Raw genomic sequence first — 18,032 nt, forward strand, 5'->3', positions numbered from 1 at the left:
ACACATCTAGATTTCTTTTTACACACCCCCAACAGCTATAAAGAGAAATTCCTCGTGTGTGCACGCTCGAGTGAGACAGTTGCACGTTTATAGGGTCTTAAAATTAAGGACCGCAAAATTTTACTTTTAAGATTTGCACAAAAGGGAATGCGCAAGTAGGTGTCCCCCAATAGGCATTGCAAATAGGCGATCCCCAACATTTTTTGCTTTGGAAAAGCGTTTATAACGTTTAGATGCATTCAAGACTAAATTTTTTCCCGGCGAGGGATTAAACAAATATATTTTCCATCATAAGTTAATTAAAAATGGGTGGTGCGCTGCGTTACGTTATGTCACGTTAGGATAGCTGTTTAGTATTAGACAGAGGAGGTTAATTTTTTGATCATAAAAAATGAAAGGGGAGACGGGTTCTGACGTGACTGCGTCTCCATCAGAAGCGACAGAATTGTGACTCTGGCAGTGCAGAAGTGGATGGCAACGGGTCCGGAGGCCTCAAAAGGGAGAAATGTCCCCATGTAGACCTTAGGCAAAAGGATGCACTATTTTGACTTCACTTTATTTCATTTGACCTTACTTTATTTGCATGATTATCTGGTAACTATTCCGTTCCCTCCTCATTATATAACTCTCCCTGTAACATCCTTATGACCGCGTTGTCTCTAATCAACTCTTCTGAAATTAAACTGACATAGTCGTACTTACAATGAGGGCACTGTACATCTGTGTTCGATTTTTCCTGTAAGCAGTTTGGGCATTTTAACCTGGACACGATGAAGTCCAAATTTCCTTCATCTTCCAAATTTTGCAATGCTATGTCGTTTCCTATTGATACTCCATCGATTAAAATTTGAGGGAGGACAACTCCGTTTTCGTTTGACTGCAGCAATTTGTCTTCCTTCCACTTGTTGAAAAGTTCCTCGTCTTTCAGGTCTACAAAGGGGTGAGAGAATTACATGTGAAGAGGAAATGAATTAAAGTGCACGGTGGCGCAGAAAAGGATTCACCAAAGTCTGTAGTGTACTAAGTAACTGAAACGGTGAGACATCTCTAGGTAGGTAGAAATTTGCTCACTTTTTGCCGTGCTGGTGTCCCTATTGGAGTCTACAACAACGTAGAGGAACTTTTTACAATTCAGTAAGTTCTGTGCCCTTAAAGAAGAGAAGAACGACGATTTTATTCCCCCCAGAGACGTCGTTATGAGAACGATCTCTGCTTCTTGCGCTGGGAAGGGGTAAATCATTATGAAGTGTGTAGCTTATGTGATGACGAAGGGGTGCGTATTCTGCATGCAAGGGGTATCACTAGTTACTGCCTTCCTATTGTGAATTATTATTATTATTTTTTTTTCTTTGAATGCTTACTTATTGAGATTTCATCTGGTCCTAAGGAGGCGAAAAAAGTGAGGGAAAAAAATGAAAACAAATTAACCACATTTGCAACGCTGGCATCGGAGCAAATCCCATAAACGGTCCTTTCCCTTTTTTTCCGTCTTACCTTCATATTGGCACTCCGTGTTGTCGTTCTCCACAGCCTCAGGGGCGTCTTCCACGTTTTCAGTCTCCATGGCGAGAAAATGTGCATGTACTTGTGAACGTTGCGTGCGGGGGTTGACGTATTTAAGCATACATATGGATACATATGCAGATGTATTCGGACGCGAATGCGCAACTTTTGTTCACTTCCTCAAATTGCGAATGTCAACCGCGCCTGCGAGTCAATTGGAGGGAAAATAGCTCAACAAAAAAATGTCTCAACAGGAAAATCGCTCAACAGAAAAATAGCATATTTTAATGGGCACGAAAATGCGCATATTGGGAGCTAGCCCGGCGGGGACGCTTGCCCCAGGCGTGAAGCGCTTTAGAAAAAATGGCAGATGAAAGAAAAGGCGAACTAACTAACGAATTGGCTAACAAATGAATAAACTAACGAAGCAAATGACGAGGTAAGGGACAGAAAAAAGTGAAAAATACGCCCCCCTGCGGTTTTCCCTAGGGGGATTTACAACCTCCGAAACTTCCGCCGTCGCACATTTTTCGCATGAGGAAAAGCCGGAAAAAACGGGAAATTAAAGAGGAAATAAAAAATTGCTCATAAATTACTAACGAATTGAAAATTAAAAAAACGCATGTGTGGATGTTCTTCGCGTGTTTACGTTTTTATCTTTGCACATGTTCATTTTGTTGTCTATCTGTGTGAGCGCGTTTGTGTGTGTGCACTTTTGCTCTTGTCATCCGTCCGACAAATTTGATTCACATATGTACAAGAATAAGTGTTTTCCCGAATACGAGCATGCAGAGTTTAACCAGTTAATTCCCCTTTTTGTTAGATTAATTTCGGTAAAGTGGTCTCACAAATTGTATCAGATTTCATTTTACCTCCTAAAAAAATTTTTTGCAACAGGATTTTGCTTATTTTTGCTCGTACGATGGAAAGAATTTGCGAAAGTTTAAAAACATTTTCAGAAGATAACACTCGGGAAAAAGTAAATCCATGCACACGCTTCGGTCTTTGTCCAATTTGTGCCATTTTTTTTTTGGGCTCTTCTGAAATGGCGTTTGCCAGAAATATGTGGAGAATTTTTTTTCTTAAATGTGAAAATGGGAGAATGAGAAGGGGACAAAAAGAAAAAAACATACACGTGTGCATCCCTCGATCCGTTCGCACATCCTCCCATAATTAATAAACATGGCCTCCATTTTGTTCTGATAAAGATACCCGCATGGGTAACCCAACACAAAGTGGAGGCAACTCCAAAGGGGAGCCAACTGGTGTAGCTAAACTACCGAACTGTAATGCAGTCGATTGGAAAATATGGCCCTCTTGTGTGATCAGGGAATGGCGGACTTGATGGCGATCTCCGTGCACAGAAAGACTCATGCGGATGGAAGTCTGCGACATTGGAAAACTTCCCCCGTCGGTGTCTTTTGTCCACGATCATCACATGTGAGTTTCTCTGCAGATACGAAATGAAGCAAGCAGGCCTGTCATTTTATGTGCAAGAATCTCACTTGAGAATAATGTAGGTGCTGCACACGTGAGGTCCCGATGGTAAATATTTTGCTCTTACGTTTTGTTCACCTCACCTTTAACGAAAAAAGGGGTGACCAATGAAATTGTTATATTAAGAATGGGTGTGGCGTTTTTTTTTTTTCTCTTTTTTAAGTTGAAGGTGCTGTCATTTTTTAGGTGACAAGAGGTGCAGAGAAGCTAGTTTGTCCTGCGCCTCCTTTTTTGTACTCACTAAAAAGGGGGGCGAATCAGGATTTTCTCCAGACCCGCAGCCGAGAAGGGTAAAATTAGCTGCTAGACATGAATAACCCACGAACAGAGTAGATCGGGGTGGGAGTTAGAATAGAAGTTCCCTTATCCTGTGGCACAATTTCGGGACATCTCCCTTAGGGATTTCAACAACGGAACCAGGGGAATTCCCCCAACATAGAGTGTAGAAAAAAAAAAGTGATATAATGGTTTTTTCGCGTCACGTGAGTCAAGCGTGCTCTAAAGTAGAGTCTGTGGTGACGCACGGAAATGGTCGAGGCGGATAGGCACGAACGTGTAAACTTGTGATCGCCTCAGCACCACAGCGTATTAACATTACGTACCTCGCCTTGTGCACAAACGGGGGAGTATAATCACAAGGGCATCCCGACGATCGACCCTTCCCTAATGAGCACTCCCCTTCTCGCGGTTCCTTTAAGTGTAGCAAATAACAAAAAAGGAGAGAAAGAAAAAAAAAAAAAAAAAAAAAAAAAAAAAAAAAAAAAAAAAAAAAAAAAAAAAAAAAAAAAAAAAAAAAAAAGAAAACAAGAAAAAGAAACACGCAAGGAGGATATCTACCTCATGAGGGCGGATGAACTTGTGATGAAGAGGCTGCTGCGATTTGAAAAATATGATAAAATCGAGAGCACTAAAAAGTTAAAACACACAGTAGCGGTAGTAGTCGCGGTGACCTTCGCAGCAGTTGCGAGCATGGCTGTATGGGAAAGAGGCGGCATACCGATTTCCGTAGCCAGCCGAGATCAAAACTGAAGGGATCGTTTCGAGGCCACACGCTTGAATCTGCGCACTTATGGAAGAACCCCAGCGGCTAAGGCGGACGAGGACACATCACCTACGCGTGCACCCACATGTGGAGGCGCGCGTATCCCTCTGGAGTTACCCCAAGGGAAGAACTGACGAAGGGACGCTAACATGGAGCTCTACGACGAGGAAATCTACGACAGGGCCAGTGTAAACATTAGCGTAATTCTTAATGACGACATAAAAGAGGAGATAACAGAAAATTTAAAGCAAAATATGAAGGAAAGGAATGTGAAAATAAGCAGCTACGATTATGGCAGTATTCACAAAATAAATTCTTGGGCGAGTGAGGCGGCAGATGGGGGTGAGGGGGAAGGTGGACATGCCATGCTGATGCACGCCTGGCTGAAGAAGATGAAGGTGGCTTCGTCTGTTGTCATATTCTGCGTCGATTGGCAGGGGATTGTTAATGAGGGGGCGGAAGACAGGGGCTCAAGTGGGGAGAGTCCCACCGTGGAGGGGTCAACCCGGGAATGTCCAACTGGGGAAAGTCTTCCCCTGGAGAGCCCCAGCCAGGTCGACCCCTTCCAACCGGGTGAATCGCATCTCACCCACGCTTGCGTGCAGAACGCATCCTTCATGAGCCAAGTGAACAAAGACCTGATGGACCAAATAGAAGAAATAAACGCAATAATCATGAGGAGGAAAAAAATTTGCAAAATTGTTGTGCTGGTCATTTTGCCAGAAAACACACAAAATACAGAACCCTACATCAAATATATTAGCCTGTTAAATTCTAAAAACATCAGCGCGATATTTATCACATTAGGACTAAAGGAGATACATAACAAAATCAAAAAGTTAGAAAATCTTCTGAGGGATTGTATTAATGCCTTTTTTAAGCAACACATAATCAGTTTTGAGAGGAAAAGTGGACAAAACATCCTCACTTTTTTTAATTATAATTTTAAGAAGGCATACGTTTTGGAGATCCTAGAAAGGTATGATGAAAGTATGAAGATTTACGTTAATCTATGTAAGGTGTTCTATGAACATGCAGGTGAAAATACATTTTCTGACAAACACACCTTTTTCAAGTATGTTATTTTTTTCAACTCAGTCAGTATTCGGATGATATACATTTATTTATTTTTTAAAGATTTTAACAAGGCCATTCATCATATTTATACTCATAATAAAATTATTTACTTGGCATTGATGCGGAGGGAGGAGGAAGGAGGAGGAGAAGAAGAAGCAGAAGAAGACCGTGTTGGGGATATAGCCAGCGGTGGGGGGACACTCTCCCAGGTCATTTCCATGTATGGCATAACTGGTTGCTCTGATTTGATTACCTCTTTGCACTGTTGGGATAACTTCAAACAAGACACACCTAATGGAGAGGAAAACTACTCCGCGAAGGAGAGTGCCCACCTCCTGTACGACCTCACGATGAAAGAGTACCTATATTACAACCTGCTGTCTTGCGTCTACCTCTATTTTTACAGAATTGTAAAAAACATGAACATAAACCGACAGGACACAGTGTTGTATGGGATGTACTGCTGCTTCTGCATATATTACATGTTGAAAGCGCGCAGGAAGAGGGACAAAATAGTGGAGGTCTTTTCTGCTGTCATCGAATTTGACACTTATTTTAAGATATGCCCTGTTGCAGTTTTACAGGACTTTGTCCAAAACTTTTTAATTGAATTATATATCATCATTAGCGCCAAGAAGATTAGCAATTTGTTCAGACTCGTCATTTATTTTTTGTGTATGATTTATTACGAACGGGGGAACTACCGCTTTTGTCTGTACTTGTTGCTGTCGTTTTATGGCAGTGGGAAGGACTCCTTCGTTTTGAGTGCAGTCGGCGCGGGTGCCTTGAGGCAGGGGATCTGTCCCTTGGGTGACTTGCTCTCTCTGTTGGAGGAGATATCGGCGAAGCGGAGCTACGAGCGCACTCGGTAAGGCTCCACGGATTAGCTGCTTGGCAGCATCTCACATTAGCGACATGGCACGTTTGTGGCTTCCTACCTTGGTTGCTTCGTGCGATGAAGTGATCCTCTGAGCTTCGTCGCTTCTCAGTGCCCCCATTTTGCGAATGCTATGTGTCCATTTTTAAGCCCACCTTGTGTGTTAATTCTTTGCCTTTTTTTTTTCCACTCTCCACAGCAACTCACATACGCACGAACCCATGCTGCTTCTCACGCTGAGCTGCATGGGCCGCTTGCTGTACCCGGATAAATGGGGAAGCGCCACAGACGAATCTCCCTCGAAAGAAGAACCGCTTAACATCAAGGAGTACCAACACATGTTCATCCAAATATGCTTCGAGTATTTAAACGACCTAATAAGGAACAACAAAAAAAGACAAGAGAAAAATTTTAGTGACTTTTTCTCCAAATATTGTGAAAGCATAAAAGGAGAAGAGGTTCCCTCCCCCGAGGAACTACCCACTATATGGATACGAACCATCTACATAAAGTTATATTGTTTGATTAAACCCAATGGGATTGCCTCATTCTTAGAAATAAAAAACGGGACCCACGTGGATTTCCCCTTTTCACCTTTTATCGGAATTTCTATGAATAACCACTTGTCCTTCTACAAGTTAACCTTTTCCAATAAGTCTGATGGAGTCATTTTTGCTACAGCGGAGGTTGTGAACGAGGTTGGGGTGAATGGCAAAAGTGTGCTCGACTGCATAGCAAGGGAGAGTGCGCTCAATGAGCAGCGTGACTGCAGGAATGATTCACTTAAGAGTGCCTCTTGGAAGGGGTACTCTCTGGGGGAAAAAAACATAGTGAGTTTTTTCTTATCTGGGGGAAGGAGGAACCAAATAGAAGTTAATTACGTTGATCTCTATTTGACCATTCATTGCAACATTTTTCGGATGCGAATTCATCAAGTTAGTGTATCCATTCTGAGGGAGAATTTCCTCGAGAGCATTCCTCTGGGGAGCGAACCCTCCAAGGTAGGTAGTGAACACGAACAAAGATCTCAACGCAAAGAAACCCTAAATCATGGTACGATTGATGCCCCGTCGGGAGAAGTTACCCACGAGGTAATTACAACACCACACCCGAAGGAACCAAAAAAAGAGGAAATAAAAATATTCCAAATGAGAGTAATCAAAGAAGGAAGGGAAGAATTAAATTTTTTCAAATTGAAGGAAGGAGTGTACCTAAATGATTACATGAACAAAATTGTACCAAACGGAAGGAGTCAATTTCTTCACAAGGCTCTAACAAAGTATGTCCATTATTTTGTACACTGTCAGAACGATGTTCTTTACCTAAACGAATACAACCCCTTGTACATTTTTGTGAGGTACTCTAAATATGTAAAGACTTATGAGTTTTGTTTTTCTTATGACTGTGAGGGAGAGGATGATTTGTTTGTTTATTTGTTGACGAGGAAGGGCAGTGTTGTGGGGGTCCACCGGGTCCGCAGAGATGAGAGGGTTGCGTTTTTTGGGGGGGGCGAGGAAGTCTGCAGGTTGATGCAGGGGGATAGCAGTGGTGGGAGCAGCGGCGATAGTAGTGATGGGAGCAGCGGCGATAGTAGTGATGGGAGCAGCGGGGCTAGTAGTGATGGAAGAAGCAGCGATTGTAATGATGCCAGCAGCGGCCATTGTAGTGATGGCAGAAGCGGTCAGGACGGACTTGTCCAAGAGAAGCCCGCAGATGCTAGTCTCACATGCTCTGGGGATACGACGCGGCTATTCATCAACCAAGAGGAAGTGAAAGAGTTGGTCATGGACGAGGCCCTTCAGGAGTTGTTATCGCACCGTGCCAGTGGAAAAGTAGACTCGAAGTTAAGCCACCCAGATAAAGATATATTATTTTTTCAAGTCCAACAGCAAGGAAACGCTGTTGATGCTAAGCGAAGCGCGGCGAAACTGTACGGCAGAAGCAACTTCTGCAACCAGTGCTGCATGTCATATGGCATGAAAAGGGGAAGAAGAAACGGCGGTCCACGCGGAGTAAATCGGCGAACGAACTGTCGAACGAACTGCCAAACCAATAGTCGAACAAATCAAGCAAGAAACGATTTCCCCTTTTACGCAAGCGGTGCGGAGAAGCTCATGTGCGTCCCACTTCTTGTATGTCCAACTCGGGGGAGCAAACAGATGAATGTCAATTTTGACTTTTCCTTTAGAAGCGTCGGCTTCGAGGACCAGATGAAGTACCCAGGGAGGTATTCCGTGGAGCCGTCTATCATAACGATGGTGACGCGGGTTTCCCGTGGAGGGGGCGCCATTGAAGAGGAGAAAGAAGAGGAAGAAGAAGACATTGGTCTAAAAAGGAATACTATGAATGGGGGTGTCATCAATAGCGGAGCCACGGAGGAGGTTTCCGCTCCTGCGTCCACACCCAACGACTGCCAAGATGACGTGCAACTTTTAAGCCATCGTAAGAAGGAAAAGACAAGCAGCGGGTGGAGAAACCACGCAGTGCAGTATTACCTATACATACACAACAACAACGCGCATGGAATTATCGTTCACGAAATAAGGGGAGGGATATTGAAAGGTACCGTAGAGGTAACTCACAAGAGTACTTACTGCAACTTCGTAAAAGAAAACAATCCAGAAGGGGGTGGCATTATCATAAAGTACCACTTTAACGTTAGGAAGCTCTTTTTCCCTTTTAACAAAATGTGGAGAAATATCATCTGTACACTTGTGGTAAAGGTGCCACCTGCCGATCGGATGGACGGCAGGATAAGCAACAGGGAAGGGAACTACTACTCCCCAGTCAACGACGCGAAGAGAAGCAAAATAAGGATAGACCTCCTATATGAAAGAACGGCAAAATGTAACGAAATTTTTGTCGTCGAATCGGTGATTACTAATGAAACGAATATCACCGAGGAAGTTATAATTTTTTTGTACGACCGGAAGAGGAGTGGGCGTCGTCGAGGGAAGAAAAGAAAGGAAGAAGATGTTGTCATGAAAAGCGCTTGGGATGAACCCAGCAGCGTACAGAGTAGCAGAAAAGTGCACGAATTCAAATTCAAAACTGAACAGGAATACTATAATAATAACAATACATCCGAGAGTAGCTCCGATTCTTCTGTACTCTCATCGGACGACTTGGAACATTTAATTGATCAGGATAACTACATGTCCGATGGCACAAATGACGGTTTTAACAAGAAGACGTATATTATAACAGGGGGTAGGATAATGAAGAATATTTTGCTCCCCTACCAATCCATTAGGCTCAGGTGGTCCTTCATTGTTTTCACGCACGGATTTGTCACTTTGCCCAGCGTGCTAATCAAGCGCAAGACCAAGATGAAGAACAACGTCAATGTTTTCGCATCGGCCAGTGTTGAGTTGTTCGTGGTGTAGCGGCGGTTCGTGGTATATCGGCGGTCCGTGGGGGGTACCGTGCTCGCCAGTTAGGAGGCGTAACTTCGTTCGCCCTATTGTACGTAATTTGTTCACCGGGTGGCTGATTCATTCATCTGGCCGACTAATTGATTCACGTCTTGACTATTTATTTCTCGCCCCGTCTTTTTTTTTTTTTTTGTTTTCCCCGCATAAACAGGCATAACGCGTTGTCTCCTTTGCGACTTTTCTGGGCCCAATTTGCCCCACGTTTCGTTCACGTAAAATTGTTCACCTTTCTGTGGCAAAGTTGGTGTGGGAATATTCCTCCGCATGGGGCAGTCTTTTTTCTGGGGGGAGAGAAATTAAACTGATCTCAGGCCTTCTGATAGATCAACAGTTCGCAGTAGTTGGTTCCAGTTGGGGGTAGTTCATGTAACAGGGTAGGGTTTGTGTCAGTTGGTTGGCACAGTTCCTTCTGTGGCGTCGTCATCGGCTTGGAATGCCCCTCACGCTATGTCCGTGATCACCTTCTGCGCAACATCATGGTCGTTTTTATTTTTTTCATTCTTACGACATAGTGGGTGGATTGGAATGCCTCTCAAAGGTGACTAATTTTCTTAAACTTCAGGGGTGATAAATTCCCCCTCTTCTTAGAGTTGATTGATCATTTCGGCACAGGAAAAAATGTTTACAAAGGATGTTAGTGAGTGTATGAACTGCTGCATACATTTTCGTATAGGTGCGACCTTTTATTACCGCCCACAGTCCCTGAGGGTTGGAATAGCGCCAACCTCAAATTGAGAGCGGACTAAACGGGCACAAATGCCGCCCCCCCCTATAAGTCACTTTTTTATCCGAAACGGATTTCCTAAATTGCAGCCAATTGTACAACTTAAAAAATGAAAAAAAAAAAAATATAAGAAAATTATCAGTGAAAAAATTTCCATTTCAATGTTTCTTACAATTTCGAAAAGGAGAAGAGAATTTTTTTCATTTCTCTTTAAGGCATATATAAGTGTAGATGATTCTGAGGTTGGCGGGCAAATGTTGCAGGGACGTGTATGTGAAGGATATATTATGTATTTATATTTTTTTAAGTCAGTTTTAGCACACACTTGAAGTGAACAAATTTGCTGAGTTTGTGATTTTTGTCAAAATTGTCATTTTGTGAGTTTTTTTTGAGGCTCCAAGTTTGCTTACCCAGAAAAAGATATTCCGAAGATGCCGCAATGGGGGGCCGGAAATTCGAGGGCGATCGAGGCCAGGATGAGAAAGAAAATGGAAAAAGACAAGAAACAGAAACAGCTGGAAGAGAAGAAGTTGGATGAGTACTGGAAGGACGATGATAAGAAGGCTCAAGCAAAAATTCAGAGGAAGGTAAGGCCGCCCCACGTCATCCATCGTGTGGTTTTGGACATGCCACACTTTTTTTTTTTTTTTTTTTTCTTTCAAGGTTGGTAGCTTTCCGTTGCTTGGTCTCTGACCCTTAAATGCATCCCCTTTCTATTCTCTCAGTTGGAAGCCGAAAATAAAAGACAACAGAAACTTGACAGGAAAAAAGAATTAAGGGAATTATACGGAGAAGAAGAAAAGTCGCTCAAGTCGAACAAAGAAAGTGTAAGTCTATTTGCGGGGAATGTCTCGCGACGGAATTTTTGTTTTTTTTTGCTTAAATCGTTTCAGCTGCTTTGTTTCAGTTCGGTCAGTGGGCATTGTGTGTATTTTTTTTTTTTTTTTCAATTGTTCTGATTGTGTTAACTCTATTATGGGCATAGTTGCTTTTTATGCTTTTCCCCTTGTTCTTATTACGCCTCCTTATTTCGTCCTACTTCTTCATGTTACGCCCACTTCTTATTACGTTCTACTTCTTCATGTTACGCCCACTTCTTATTACGTCTTACTTCTTCATATTGCGCCCACTTGTCGTTTTTCTCTCCAAGAAAACTACCAGTTCCAAGGTGACCCAGGCGCAAATCTTGCAAAGGCTTATCGAGGAGAAGAAGAAAGAAATGGAGGAAGATAAGAAGAAGAAGGTAAGGGGGGCACATAAACTCGAAATTGTCGAGGCGTAATCTGCAGCGCGTGTACCCACGTAGTCATTTAGCATTTCGTTCAACGGCACACACTGTGCCACTTTTCACCTTGCTATGTTTTTTTTTACGTTGCCTCTTCCCATTTTTTCTCTTTAGAATAACCTTAACGTGCACGAGATGGAGCTGGAGGACAACATCAACCACATCCAGAGGGATGAGATTAACGACTACGATGAGTATATAAATGGTAAGCGCCGATGGGGGAGGCAATTTCTGGAAATGCAGAGAAGCATATATATATTGGGAATGTCAGTCGAGGGGGGGAGGTCCTTCTTTGTAACTCCGCAATTGTGCCCAGTCGACGGTGTGGTCTACATGACTGGAAGGGACGCGTAGATATTTGTGATACTTTTTTATTTCCCTTCCGCGCTTCATTTTTTTTTTTTTTTTTTTTTTCCCTTAGCAACCGGAATCGATAACGTCATTTCTGCGTTGGACAACGTCTCATTTGAAAAAACCAAAAAAGTGAAAGTTGTAAGTGGAAGAAGAAAATGCGCCTTTTTCGTTTCGTCTTTTTTTTTTTTTTTGTGTATCATAGTTATCCAAAAAAGTGGACACTATTTTGTCCATTTCGTACCATGCAAACGTGAGGTGCTTTATGATTGGCCATTTTTTTTTTTCTTTACTTTACCAGGCCTATAAAAAATTCGAGGAGGAGAATCTGCCACTTATTAAGGAGCAGTACAAGGGGTTGAAGCTCTCACAGTTTAAGCAAATATTGTGGAAGCAGGTACATTTTTTTTTTTTTGGAGGGATTATTATTACGACAAAGGGGTTAATCCGTTCTGTCTATGGCACGGCTCTAAGTGATCACACTTATGTATGTCGACATGTATAGACGGACGTGCATGTCCGAGTGAACTTCCAAGCATGGCGTCAATCTACTGAGAACAAAATTGCATCCGCCATTCGCACCTTTCATTTTTCAGTTTAAGAAGTCCCCCGACAATCCTATGAACCAGAGGGATTAAAATCAGGAGCGTAGGACAGGGCGACTATCAAGGAGAAGTCGCTAACTAATTTGACCCGTTGGGTCACGCCCTCCTTTTATTCTCCGCATAATTTTCTTTATTAATTGCCTCGCAATTTTTACTAATTTCGCAGTTTATTCATTTTAATATTGTTTCTTTTTTTTGTTTGTTTTATTTGATTTAAAATGATAACCCATCGGAGAGGCAAAAGAAGAGGGCACACGTGTGGGGGAAGGTCCATCCGGAAAATTATACACCCTCTCCGGTCATTTTTACTTATGTATCGGCAGCCACATAAAGACGCCACAACGGACGTTTCGCCACTTGCTCGATTTTTATTTGGGCGCAGTAGGAGAAGATCCCCCACCTACAGCGCAACTTTTTTTTTTACCTTAACTGGCAGGTTGCGTGCCCACATGCACACAGAACGTACATCCAACCAACTCATGTGTTTTCTTTTTTTTTTTTTAAACGTACGGAATGGTAATAGCCCCAGGGTGGTGTTAAAAATACGAGGAAGCAAAAGCAACCTGCTGCAAGTTGATTACTTTGGCTGAAGGTCATTCCATCATTTTGTGTATGCGCTATGTATTCAATACACCAAAGAGGCATTTATATATTTACGTACAGTTTTGCCGTTTCGCCGCTTTGCCCTCTTGCCCTTTTACCCTTTTACCCTTTTGCGATTATTTCAGGGGCGCCACGCCACATTATGTAACAACGGTGAAAATTATTCTGCAATTTTTGCGCCTTTCTTTTTTTTTTGGTGCACTCCCCCGTGTTGACGTTTTTTTTCCCCCCATTAAGAATGACATTTTCTTACCCATTTTAACCACCCATGTTAATCACCCCTTTTTTCTGTTAACCCCACGCAACAGTGTCATTAATGGCCCTGCAGATTCAGCGCGCCTAATTTTAACCCACACAGAAGTATATACGCACAGATAGATTATGCTGCATACAAACTCGCACGTGAATTTTGTAGGCGCTGAAATTGCGAGAGTTGTTTGTTTACGAAATCGACAAAGGGGGGGGTTACTCGTCCCGAGCTCTTTCACCCCTACGAGTTAATGAAGCAACTTGTGGAGGGAGCTCGAGTAGATCTTCATTGGCATTTTTACACACGTGGGCATCCCATTGCCGCTCCACTTGTATCGTAACACGCATTCACTGCTTCGTATAATTCCTCCTGCCTTTCCTCCCCTGTGAAATGGAAAAACTACTGTCGTCCATCGGCAGGCTGAGTGTAGTAGCGGGGGGGCTGAGCTTAATCCCTTACACGTTCATTTACGACGTAGATGGAGGAGAAAGATGCGTGATGTTTAATCGGTTTGGAGGAGTAAGCGAAAATACTTACGGAGAAGGAAGCCACTTCTACATCCCATGGTTCCAGACTCCGTACATATATGATATAAAAATGAAGCCCAAGGTGATAAATACGACGACGGGAACGAGGGACCTACAGATTGTTACCCTTAGTTTGAGGCTGCTCTTTAGACCGCACACAAAGCAGTTGCCCTACTTACACAGTACCCTGGGGCCCGATTACGATGAGCGTGTTTTGCCGTCGATAGGAAATGAAGTGCTAAAGGCAGTTGTTGCAAAGTACAATGCAGAGTCACTTCTAACCCAGAGAGATAAAATTTCGAAAGAAATCAGAGAAAGCATCACGGCACGAGCCAAACAGTTTAACATCCTGTTGGACGATGTAGCTATTACACACCTCAGTTATGGGAAAGAATTTGCAAAGGCCATCGAAGATAAGCAGGTGGCTCAGCAAGAAAGTGAGCGAGTGAAGTTTATTGTAGCTAAAACTGAACAGGAGAAAATCGCGGCTGTTATTAAAGCGCAGGGAGAAGCGGAGGCAGCTAAGTTAATTTCTTCAGCTGTTAAAGAGTATGGAAATAGTTTACTTGAAATTAGAAAGTTAGAAGCTGCCAAAGAAATAGCCGAGAATTTAAGTAAGTCCAAAAATGTTACTTACTTTCCAGCTAGCTCTAATATTTTACTGAACCCTAAAAATTTTTAGGGTTCTTTTTTTTTTTTTTAGCGCTGGGAGGGGGCGGAAGTAGATGCGCGCGTGTACATTTTTAGACGCCTCGCAAATTGGTGGCCGTCTTTTTGTGACATTTTTTTTCAATTCATTGCGCCACCTTTCGGTCAAGCAGAGCATCCTTACTATACGAAGCTATGCTGCTATGCGCGGTTTACAATGCGCTCTGTTTCCACCTTTGCACACACGGGGTGATAGTGGTAATCCTCGTTGCTATATTTTTAGTGAACACGTTTTAGAACCACGCTTATTGTGTAACAAACCATTTTAACAACTTTTCGAATGGAAAGAAAAAAATAAATATAAAAAGAAATAAGACTGCGTCGTTAGCTTCGCCATCCGTTTTGCCATTTGTTCCGCCATCTGTTCCGCGCCTCCCCTTTTAGCTACCCCACAAAAGGGAGTCCTCAACTGTGACTCCCTTTTGCGAAACTGATTCGAATGAGGTTCCTACAAGAAGAGGGGTAAGCCACTATGGCGTCGATGCATTTGGAGTGATGGTGTACGTCACGCACAGTCCAATTTTTCCAAACGTTGCCCCCATGTGAAGATACTTCGTTGGTTAATTCGTGATAAGTATCTCTCCAATTGGGGGGGTCCCCTTCCATTTGACTAATTAAAGTGTGTAAGTTGTAATAGGGTGAAAAGCGTAATCGTTCTTCGGAGGGTAACCAGCACCCACTTTGCCTTTCTCGTGCGATGTTGTGTTTACCACGTGGAGGAAAAGAAGGCAGCTGCGTTTGTTGTGTTACCGGTAATAACATCCCTATATGGAGTTCCTGTGCGCACATTTTTTTCCCCTTTCTATTTCCTTCTTCCTTTTTTTTTTGTAACGATTCCCCGTATGAACCTCATCCCGTGTTGGGGTTCAGTGTGCATAACTGCCCGAGTGAGCAATCCTGCTACCGACTACGCAGGAAAAGGGACGAAGCTTTTTCTATTTTGCAAATCGCTTCGTCCGATTATATGTGAATGATAAAAACGTCAAAGGGTCAACGCTTTTTATGTAAAAAATAAATTTTTCTTTTTTTTTTTTTTTGCAAGTGCAAATAAAGGTAAAAGAAGCCAAATGAAACGTGAAAAATGAATGAAAAATTGTATGTAGCAGGTGGGCAGAAGTATGAAAAAAACTATATGAACATTTGTATGCGAATATGCAGATGTTTGTCATTTTAATAAAATGAGTTAACTTTTTTTTTTTTCTGTTAAAATTGGCAACACCTTTTTTGAAACGCGTTGAAGAGGCCATCTTGATGATATCAGGACTGCAACACATTGGGCGTCTCCAAGTCTGTTACTTCTACGAGGGGGGAAACGTCCAGTGGGATTTATATTCACTCGTTTGTAAAATTACGAAGGCTTGTTTCATTGATGATAGTGAACGTGAAGCTTGGCAGCAGTTCCGAAGTTGTTCAGCTTCATCGCAAAAACGTAGAGAAAGATATCTCCAACCCAAGTTGTCACAGCACAAAATAGGGTAGAGGAGTTAACCCCACGTATGTAAATGCACAGCTGCACAACTCTTCTACGCAAGAATTCTACGCAACAGTTGTCCGCAACAATTCTACGTAACACTTCTACGCTGGTGACTTTCCCCGCTTAGGCTGTAGAAGTGTTAAGCCTCTATTTGTCCTCACGGCACTAAGCTTCACCCCCCTCGGAAAACCATATAACTACACAACCATGACGTCTATAAACATCGAGTCGTACTTAGAGAGTAGGGGAAAACGGAAAAATACCCAAATGGGTAGTTAACAATGTGGGAACTTACAAATCTGTTTGCTCCAAATATGTTACATTCTTCTTTTTTTTTTTTTTTTTTTTTTTCCCTGCTGCAGACGAAATATTAGTTATAACGAATGATAGTCGAATTTTTACCGGCAAACTGAAAGGCTTCGACCAAACGACCAACATCATCCTTGGCAATTGCTACGAGAGGATTTACAAAGAATCGCTGGAGAAAATAAGCCTGGGCCTGTACATCATACGAGGAGACACCGTGTAATTTGGCAAAAATGCGTTGTTAGGGAGGTGGCGAGCTCGAAATAGACCATTCTTCCATTCTGTGTAGCATCGCCCCTTTTGCAACCGCTACACGTGCCGTTTTTCCCTTTTCCCATCCTTAGAACCCTAATTGGCGAGATCGACGAGGATGTTGATAAAAATATTCTGCACCACAAGATAAAACCAGAGACGTTGAAGCCGGTAAGGAGAGTTGTCACAAAAATGGAACATGTGTCTGTGCATGTACAGATTCGTGGGTGGTCACATACACCTTCATCCTTATATGCATAAGGACGGACGGTGAAATGCTCAGCTCACACCTAGTTCTGATGCTCCCCGTCCTTAGTGCTGAAGAAGGCATGGCGCACAAATGTACATCACTCCCACGCATAATGGTCACTGTTCCTAACAATTCTTTTCAACTATTCCCATTCTTCGTAGATTGTACACTAGGAATTACACCCCATGTCATGGCCATTTGTGCATAATCGCCTAGATATCACAGGAAGGGCCTCGTATAACTATTAAGGGATTGGACAAATTTTTGTTAAGTCTTATTATGACAGGACAACCAATTCGCGCCGCCATCCGGGTCACGACATAAACTGACAGTTTTATGTGGAATAAATGACCCGAATGGTGGAAAAAAAAAGACAAAAGTGGAAAAAAAAAAAATTCATACAGGGCATGGATATAAGGAGAAAAAAAAACGCAAAGCGTAAAAAAGGTATGAATGAATAAATCATGAAACGTTTTTAATTATAGGACAGAAAAAAAAGGAAAAAAGGGGGAAAAATATCGCAAAGCGACGTATAGTCCCGCACGGTAAAATAAAGTGTGATAAAACATATACAAATGATTTAATTAGAGGGGAAGTAGTATAGACCTTGGGCGACGTTGCGCACGGCGGTGCGGTGTAATCTGCGTGTCTGCAGATTTGCACGTGGCACTTCTGCGCACTGGTTTAAGCTAATTACAAACCCGATGGGGTGAAAATGTAGAAGTAACACGCCGCAGAAGAGAGGGCAAAATAAATATTGCGTAATGCTAACTAAATGACGACGGGGAGGGGGAGGCCACTTGGTTAAGCAAAAGGTCAGGAATAAGATCTGGAAAAGGATCCGGCAAAAGCTCAAGCCAAATCCGAAGCAGATATGCCAGCCGGGTTCGCGTGGACATTACGCCTATGTGTGCACAAATGCAAAATGCCCCTTTGGTATCCGTACGTGCGAAACCCATTTTAAGTAACGTCATTTGATCACTTGGGCTCTTCCGCTTTTTTTTTTTTTGCGCAGTTGCTCGTTGCTCCTTTTTCCCCCTTGTTGTGTTTTTCCAACCCGCACGTACTTTCCCATTTGGTGCTACGCTCCAGGAGACGGTGCGTCTGCCCCGATTGTTTTCTGTTTGCACTGGGAAAGGGGTGCTATCATCTTCTTTTTAGTTCACTTTATGGTGTCATTTCTGTGTAAAAGTACCACGTCCAGTGTTTCACCTTGACCCCGTATTGTAGATGTACGGCTTGGACAGGGTGAACACCAACTGCCTGA

At 42.7% G+C, this 18,032-nt stretch overlaps 5 protein-coding genes across 5 annotated transcripts; 4 read left to right on the forward strand and 1 right to left on the reverse strand.

Annotated features, from left to right (window-relative positions):
* Positions 1–598: 598 nt before the first annotated feature.
* Positions 599–1,564, reverse strand: C922_05302 (hypothetical protein; the record flags this gene model as incomplete). The annotated part of the gene is made up of 4 exons (XM_008820873.1): positions 599–930; positions 1,072–1,221; positions 1,362–1,382; positions 1,495–1,564. 4 exons carry the CDS (start codon positions 1,562–1,564, stop codon positions 599–601), a joined length of 573 nt encoding a protein of 190 aa, XP_008819095.1.
* A 2,627-nt stretch (positions 1,565–4,191) lies between these two features.
* Positions 4,192–9,382, forward strand: C922_05303 (hypothetical protein; the record flags this gene model as incomplete). Its single annotated transcript, XM_008820874.1, has 2 exons — positions 4,192–5,987; positions 6,196–9,382. 2 exons carry the CDS (start codon positions 4,192–4,194, stop codon positions 9,380–9,382), a joined length of 4,983 nt encoding a protein of 1,660 aa, XP_008819096.1.
* Positions 9,383–10,585: 1,203 nt separating this feature from the next.
* C922_05304 (hypothetical protein) lies at positions 10,586–12,428 on the forward strand (the record flags this gene model as incomplete). Its single annotated transcript, XM_008820875.1, has 7 exons — positions 10,586–10,741; positions 10,880–10,981; positions 11,305–11,397; positions 11,554–11,644; positions 11,861–11,931; positions 12,092–12,187; positions 12,387–12,428. 7 exons carry the CDS (start codon positions 10,586–10,588, stop codon positions 12,426–12,428), a joined length of 651 nt encoding a protein of 216 aa, XP_008819097.1.
* A 1,210-nt stretch (positions 12,429–13,638) lies between these two features.
* On the forward strand, positions 13,639–14,457 carry C922_05305 (hypothetical protein; the record flags this gene model as incomplete). Its single annotated transcript, XM_008820876.1, has 1 exon — positions 13,639–14,457. The coding sequence occupies one exon, from the start codon at positions 13,639–13,641 to the stop codon at positions 14,455–14,457; it is 819 nt and encodes a 272-aa protein (XP_008819098.1).
* A 1,707-nt stretch (positions 14,458–16,164) lies between these two features.
* C922_05306 (hypothetical protein) lies at positions 16,165–16,938 on the forward strand (the record flags this gene model as incomplete). Its single annotated transcript, XM_008820877.1, has 4 exons — positions 16,165–16,198; positions 16,320–16,482; positions 16,608–16,686; positions 16,927–16,938. 4 exons carry the CDS (start codon positions 16,165–16,167, stop codon positions 16,936–16,938), a joined length of 288 nt encoding a protein of 95 aa, XP_008819099.1.
* Positions 16,939–18,032: the final 1,094 nt, after the last annotated feature.

The sequence above is a fragment of the Plasmodium inui genome, assembly GCF_000524495.1.
Source record: "Plasmodium inui San Antonio 1 unplaced genomic scaffold supercont1.54, whole genome shotgun sequence".
NCBI lineage: Eukaryota > Apicomplexa > Aconoidasida > Haemosporida > Plasmodiidae > Plasmodium > Plasmodium inui.